Source organism: Silene latifolia, chromosome 7 (genome assembly GCF_048544455.1).
Source record: "Silene latifolia isolate original U9 population chromosome 7, ASM4854445v1, whole genome shotgun sequence".
Classification (NCBI taxonomy): Eukaryota; Viridiplantae; Streptophyta; class Magnoliopsida; order Caryophyllales; family Caryophyllaceae; genus Silene; species Silene latifolia.
This window is the reverse complement of record NC_133532.1, coordinates 90,474,366-90,481,352: the sequence shown is the minus strand read 5'-3', so window position 1 is coordinate 90,481,352 and position 6,987 is coordinate 90,474,366. Positions and strand designations below refer to the sequence as shown.

The following is a 6,987-nucleotide window of genomic DNA, read 5'->3' as shown; positions in this document are numbered from 1 at the left end:
ATTGATGTATATTGAATTAATTATACAATATTGTCTTTGTCGGACATGTATTAATATTTCAACTAATCCGTGTTATTAGTTGATGTTTTAATAACCGATAACCGATGACGATTTATAATAAAAGCGTGTCATATACATTTAGCATTTTACGAACCGGACCACGAGGTAAAATTAAGAGGAAGTGGAAGCCCACTTCCCCATGTAGGCTCACTCACGGCTAAGAAGAGGAAACAAAAGAGAGGCTCTCTCTCTTTTGTAACCTAATTATTTTCATTTGCAAAATTATTAGGGTTTTGAGAACATTTTTCTCTCAAAACCTAGATCTCACATCTAAAGAAACTCACAACAAATTCTCTCAATATTGCAAGACAATTAGAGAATACATTCTAGCACAAGGGCATAATCTCAGACGGTCTTGGGTGCAACAATTAGGAGGAGATCTACGTTGATTTCTATTCATTTTGCCGAATTGCACTAGGACCCGAGGTTGATTCTTTACCTTTATCGTTTCTATTGTATTTTCGTTTTATGACAATAATCACATATAAAATTTGCGTTATAGTCCTATATTTTAAGGGTATTATACGGATATTACCCCACATACTCGATCGACTAAGGGATACTCGGCCGAGTATACTCTATATTCGACCGAGTATCTGGTCTGATGAGAATTATTTTCGCAGTTTTATTAGAGACGATTAGAGTTATAAATTATTTTAAACAATTTCACTTTTACTTTTTACAAAATCTAAACACTCAAACGTAACTCTAATCACCTCTAAACCCTCTCAAGATCGTTGATCATTCGTGAGTCTTTGTTCATTCCTCTTTTGCGTCGGTAAACCACTAGTCTTATGAGTTTTGTCAGTTTGTCTTTTTAGGGTTTACCCTAGTTTTGGTGATTTGGGGGAAAAAGGGATATTTTGCATGATTGTGATTGGATTGTATGATTGTTGTTAGGTGGAGATTTCGTAGAAGAGCCGTTCTAGCTTCCTTGTTGACTCGTATCAGATTTGTGCTAAGATAGGGTTTCCCTACTCAATTGATTGTATAACTGATTTAAGATGCGTTGTTGTGATTTAATTGATATGATTAATATTGTTGGTTGATTGGAGTATGGAGTATTGGAGTTGAGATAGTTTAATGATGTTTGCGAGGTGCGTCCTCGGCTGAGTGGAGTCACTTGCGGGAATGACTTCACGCCTTTGATTCGCCCTTTGTGGAACCCGCCACAAGAGGGGATGTGCACATTAATGAATATGGGTTATCGCTCGTGTGATGAGCGGGGCTTAAGTGGGCAAGGCTGCGGTCCCCTATTGGCGGTGAGGATTATCTGTTGCGGCAGTAATCTGGCAGGGCTACACACTTTGGTGTATAGTTAGTTATGAGATGTGATTGTGAGTTGGAGATTGATGGTGGAACAGCTGTTTATCTTTGTTGCATTTGGCTTACTTTAATTATGCAGTGAACTGGCCCCATTTTATTGTCTTAAAATCTGTGGTGATCCATTCGGGGATGGTGAGCAGATTGTGACAGGTGATGAATGACTTTAGCTACGGGGACGAGATGGGGAGTCATCACTTCGAGTCTAGCTTCCGCTGTTACGAGTTTAGCTATTTTGTTTCCAGTTGTATTGAGATTCATATACATTTCTTTTGAGTTAGTTTTGAGACAATGTATTCGTTAACTTTATATACTTTAATAAATGTTTTGAAATGGTTACTTTTGATATACTAGCTTCGGGAAACCGAGATGGTAAGAGTCTCTCATGCTAGGGTAGTCCTTGGTAAGACACCTTGGTATGTGGGGTGTTACAGCGTCGGTATCATATTTCTTCGAGAACTCACAGTCTAGATATAATTATTTCATAATAACTCTTGGATCTTCATTTCAATTAATACCTCCATAATTTTGATAGTGTTTCTCCTCAATATATGACATAACCTTATATATCCAAAATAATTTGTCATCGCAACAATAATGACAATCATGACAATAGCGTATTAATGCACTTATAATGCTACCTCGTTAAAAACCTTGCTAGGAAAAACCCGATAGGACAAAAAACCCAGCCGAAGGGAAAAAGAGGGTAGATATCATTCCTTAATTCTTGTCTTGAGAATCAATCCGATAATTATAATTATTGAATAAATCATCCAATACCTTTGAGCAACTTTCTTTGCTAAACCACATATGTATGAATTGACATTCTTATTGTAGACTTTGACTACATTATTTTTCAATCGTTAAGGTATTTCTGGAACATAAATTAATTTCACATGTTTAGGCAGAAGCTCATTTAAATAATTATCCTCATATGCTCAAACTTCAGGTTGAAATAATAATAGTTTTCTTTAAATAACTTTACAGAAGTTTGAATTTTTCATTTCGGAAATAACCACGATACCTTTCAATCGTGTCGTAGATGTTCATATATAATTACGAGTTCCCAAAACTCAATTAATAAAACATCATCATTGATGATGATCGTTTATAAGAGGCTCCTATAGAGAGTTATCTTCGTAGGAGTATCTCTTAAGATAACATTTCTCATTTTTAAACATTAATTAACATGTGCATGCAAATGATATGAAACAAATTTCTAAATAACATATTCTAAAACAATGCAATAATAATAATAATAATAATAATAATAATAATAATAATAATAATAATAATAATAATAATAATAATAATGTATGTATTAAAACTAAATGCAATGGAACTTACCATCTATATCTATATGCACATGTTGATTGACTCAATAATGTAAACAGTACGGTTTCCAAATCCCCTATCCAAACAAGGGTTTGATTTTAAGAACCACCAGACCAATTTAGCTGAGTCAAGCCCGTCCTACCAAGGTTGGCATTCGGTGGAACCTGATAAGGAAACCAAAAACAACATATTTTATGGCCCCGATGTCCGGCATTGGGAACACCTTTACATCATCTATATTCGTACAGTACAGATTTATGTAGAAAATTATTGTAGTCTGGAGCCATTCAGCGCAAAAGAGATCAAAAGTTGTAGCAACATCATTCATCACCTACGATCCAAAGGATACGAGCATATGCTGCGAGAACATTGCTGCAATGCAATAAACAGTAAGAGCAACTACTTAGTTCAAGAGTCACAACCATATGCACAACATATGCATTTAACTTGATGTGTGTGTATGTCTTGTGCAAGAACTCTAAAAGGCTACATTAGATATTTACCAGTCCTGTGGGGCGGCTTCGATTGCTCGTTCTAAATAATTCAAAGTCTGCCCTCGGTCGTGATAGAGTTCCCATAGTAATGTGGCAAACTGTGACAACATCTCACCATTTTGTGGCTCGACCAGGACCGCACGCGAATAGTATTCTTTGGCATCTTCAAGATCTCCCTTTGACTGTTACATAAACATAGTTACTCAAAAATTTCGTGTGATTTAAAAAAAGAACAGTTGATATCCATGAGTTACTTGTTTTGTTCGTCATTTGTTATGACAAGTTTGTAACCATTTTCTATAAGATACCTTTGTTCATATCGTTAGCACAATGAGATGATTCACGGTTTGCAACAAAATAGAATTCATTGTCATAGATTTATTTTACTCAATTACTGGAATGGCTCAGCACCAATGCTGAACCGGTTAAGGCTTATTTTATAGTGCCTTAAATCTATCATCACATATACTCTATAAATGTCTCACAAATGCGATGTTACATACTCAGATCGAATAAGACAACCTTGACATAAATAGACTATGAACTATAACTGGAGATTCACCTCATACAAGTACTGAGCATACTTGTTCAAGAAAGTGGGATCGGAAGGCTTGTCGTTGATCATCCTTTTGTAGTAGCTTTCCAGTTCATCAGTGTTGACATTAATTCCATCATCTGAATGAAAGTGAGCAGATTTCTGTGGCCATCCAGAAGCCAGCAATTCTGCGATTGTCAGCACCCAATGCTATGAATCAAACAATAATAATGTAGTGACAGGAATTTATACCTGAAACGTATCGGGAACAGCTGATAGATCTTCTCCATCATCTTCTGTTTCCCAAAGAAACTTGGCATAAGCTGCCATAACAAAGCTAAACGATACAGTACAATGTCAGTGAGAGTGACCATTCGAGATGATACAAGCACAATCCTCAAGTATACAGTAGTTAAATTCGATTAGGTATGTTTTTTCCTTATGACCTGGAACTTAATCTTAAAATGACACACCTATTATCTGAAGCAGTTTGAGCGGCAAGATCAAAGTAGGTTAAGGCTCTTTCATGATCATGATGGAGGACCCAAACCAATTGGGCGTACTGCGCTAAACTTTCTCCATCTCCCGGGTTAGCTTGTGAAGCTCTGAAATAATACTCTTCTGCTCCGTGAAGGTCTCCTTTTCCCTTATAGGAAGGGAAAAAAAGGAAACGAGAAAAGTACGTTACTTGGTGTAGGGTGTCGGATATATGCAACCTTTCCCCAACAATGATGACAAGATTTTTAGCTTAAATTATTTTTTTAAGGATGAAATGAAATAAAAGGAGAACTTTTACGAAAAAATCCTCAAACCCGCGACTCATTACTCATTTTTCTCTACATGTAAGGGTGGCAATTGGCCTGGGGACATGAAGCCTGGAGATGAGTCGTTTCAGATTCAGGTCATACAACATGAGGTTTATTCGAGTCTTGTGCGTTTCTGGGGCAGACTGGTTTGGTCACGTCATATCGTAAGACTTATTTCGGGTATTAGGTCAGTGGAGTTAGATATCATTGGTTTTAGACATCAATTGGGATTGTTTTGTTAAGCTAACATGTCAAGTGACAATTCAAATTGGGTGACATGTCTAGGCAACAACAAGCAAATCATATATTGGATGACATACTAGGCTTTTTTTCGATAAAATATTTTGATGAATGTACATAATCTTATAATCATGTAAACACTCTAACTAAAAAGGAAGTAATAATTTAATATGTGAAACAAATAGTTAGTCACAAAAATTTCATATAATATACATTTCTAGCATTAAAATAACTAGATCTTGAACATGTGTAGAAATTAGACATTTGGCATGGATGATTGCTATTAACTCCGTACAATTATTATAATGAACAAAGTGATTATATATTTGACATTACAGATTTACAGTTGTCCATCTGCAACATCGCCTTACACAAAACTTGTCACCTTATATAGAAGTTATGTAAAACGAATCTCTTTAGTACAAATAATGACCCATTTCAACGAATCCGCAAGAATTTGTATTGACAGTATTATTGATATAATATAAATAGTAATTGATCCAGCCTGAAATAACATGCAGACTGCAGTAATAGTAATAATGACAGATGAATATGGCGCCAATTATACATAAAAATTACTCAAAGTGTAGGTAATGTGACAAGTGTTTAAATGAAGAGTATTGCCCAGATGAAGATGTGGGATTGTGCATGAAGCTGTGTAAGACATCTTTGAGGTCGACTTACAGTATTAAGGGAGGGCTCGCTTGGGATGAGGGTAATTATTACGGCCTAAATTTGGGATGAACTTCTTTTCTTTTTTGGGGTCTAACGAAGCGCACATAGTTGCATTACAATAGAGGGGAGGGGGGATTCGACAAAGTGGTCCTCCGTGTTAACCACTAGACTAAGCGGCGATGATGATGTTGGGTAAATTGAAGTGAAAAGGGTGCATTAAGAAAACAAACCAGTAGGAAATCAGCATATTTCTTCAACAACATAGGATGATTAGGGTAATCATCAAGCAACTCTGTGCAATACTGGATAGTAATATCATTATTCATCATTATTTTCTCAAAATCATGATGATCCTTCAACCCCTCACCCCCAATACCAGTAGCAACAGCACTATTACTACTTATTTCCTCCTCATCTTCTTTGTTCAAATCCATGCTTACTTTATCAAAACTGAAATCACCACTTCCTTCATTTGTTACTTTTCTAGTAACTCTTTCACCTTCAATCCCTTCATCATTCTTCTTCCAATATATACTCAATGATGGGGCTGTTTCCAACATTTTAATTTTTTTAACTTATTTATTTTTGTGGCCTTAATTTTCTTTCTAATTTTTCTACCAAGTACTCAAATTTTGTTTCAGAAGCTACTCCTATAATTTAAGTTTAGAATTTCCTTTTTGTTTGGGGGGAACTAGGAGGATGGGTTTGCTCTGGATCGTCTTATCTTTGCTTAACTTTGGCTCTAGCTAACTGCGTTGACCGTCAATATTTCTTCCCCGAGGAGGCCTCGAATTTTAATGGGGTTGTTATATTCCGCAACTAGTTTTACTTAGACCGGGCAAAAGCAATTCGACCAAAAAAACTGATCTGAGATCAAAATTGACCTGAAGGTGACCCGAAACCCGAAGTGACCCGACCCAACCATGACACGAGCTTTCTTGACCCGTAACTGAACCGATCACGAAAATGACCCGACAAAACATAACTCCAATTGAACCGAAAAGGTTGTAATGGCTTTTTATCTCTTACTCATTGACCCAAAAATGACCCAACCCGCTTGACCAGAAACAGATCCGACAACAACCCTGAAATAGACCCGAAACCCGAAATAATTCGACCCGAACCCGAATTAACCCAAAATCAATAAGAGACCTGAACTGACCAGACCCGATTGACCCGTTTGTCAGGTCTACTTTTACTCATTCCGCCCTTAACATATTACCTTATTGCACTTGAGTTATTACTACTCCCTTGTTTTTTTTTTTCTCATTTTCGAATTCCGATTTCAAAATTAAAAAAACCCGCTTCAAAAAGTAACAAAATAAAATAACGATTCAAAAACTCAGAACCCCACATATCCCTTTTCAATTCTTTACATATTTTAGTAACGTTGATTTTTGTATATTATTAAACGATAAAGTAGAAACAAAAATGACGATTAGAGTCCGTAAGGTTGGAGTCTAGTGGTTAATGATGCGTGCATTTTATATAGACTTATTATACCATTTTTGCACGCATC

At 36.1% G+C, this 6,987-nt stretch overlaps 1 protein-coding gene across 2 annotated transcripts; it reads right to left on the bottom strand.

Moving 5' to 3' along the window:
- Positions 1-2,782: 2,782 nt before the first annotated feature.
- On the bottom strand, positions 2,783-6,247 carry LOC141592353 (uncharacterized). Of its 2 annotated transcripts, none has more exons than XM_074412984.1 (6): positions 5,699-6,247; positions 4,221-4,393; positions 4,000-4,084; positions 3,775-3,909; positions 3,222-3,394; positions 2,783-3,090 (listed from the first exon to the last, which is right to left on the bottom strand). In XM_074412984.1, exons 1-6 carry the CDS (start codon positions 6,026-6,028, stop codon positions 3,039-3,041), a joined length of 948 nt encoding a protein of 315 aa, XP_074269085.1. In that variant the 5' UTR covers positions 6,029-6,247; the 3' UTR covers positions 2,783-3,038. The 2 variants fall into 2 exon arrangements, with proteins under 2 accessions (XP_074269085.1, XP_074269086.1); XM_074412985.1 differs by having other exon boundaries at positions 3,797-3,909; positions 5,699-6,246.
- Between the last annotated feature and the right edge of the window lie 740 nt (positions 6,248-6,987).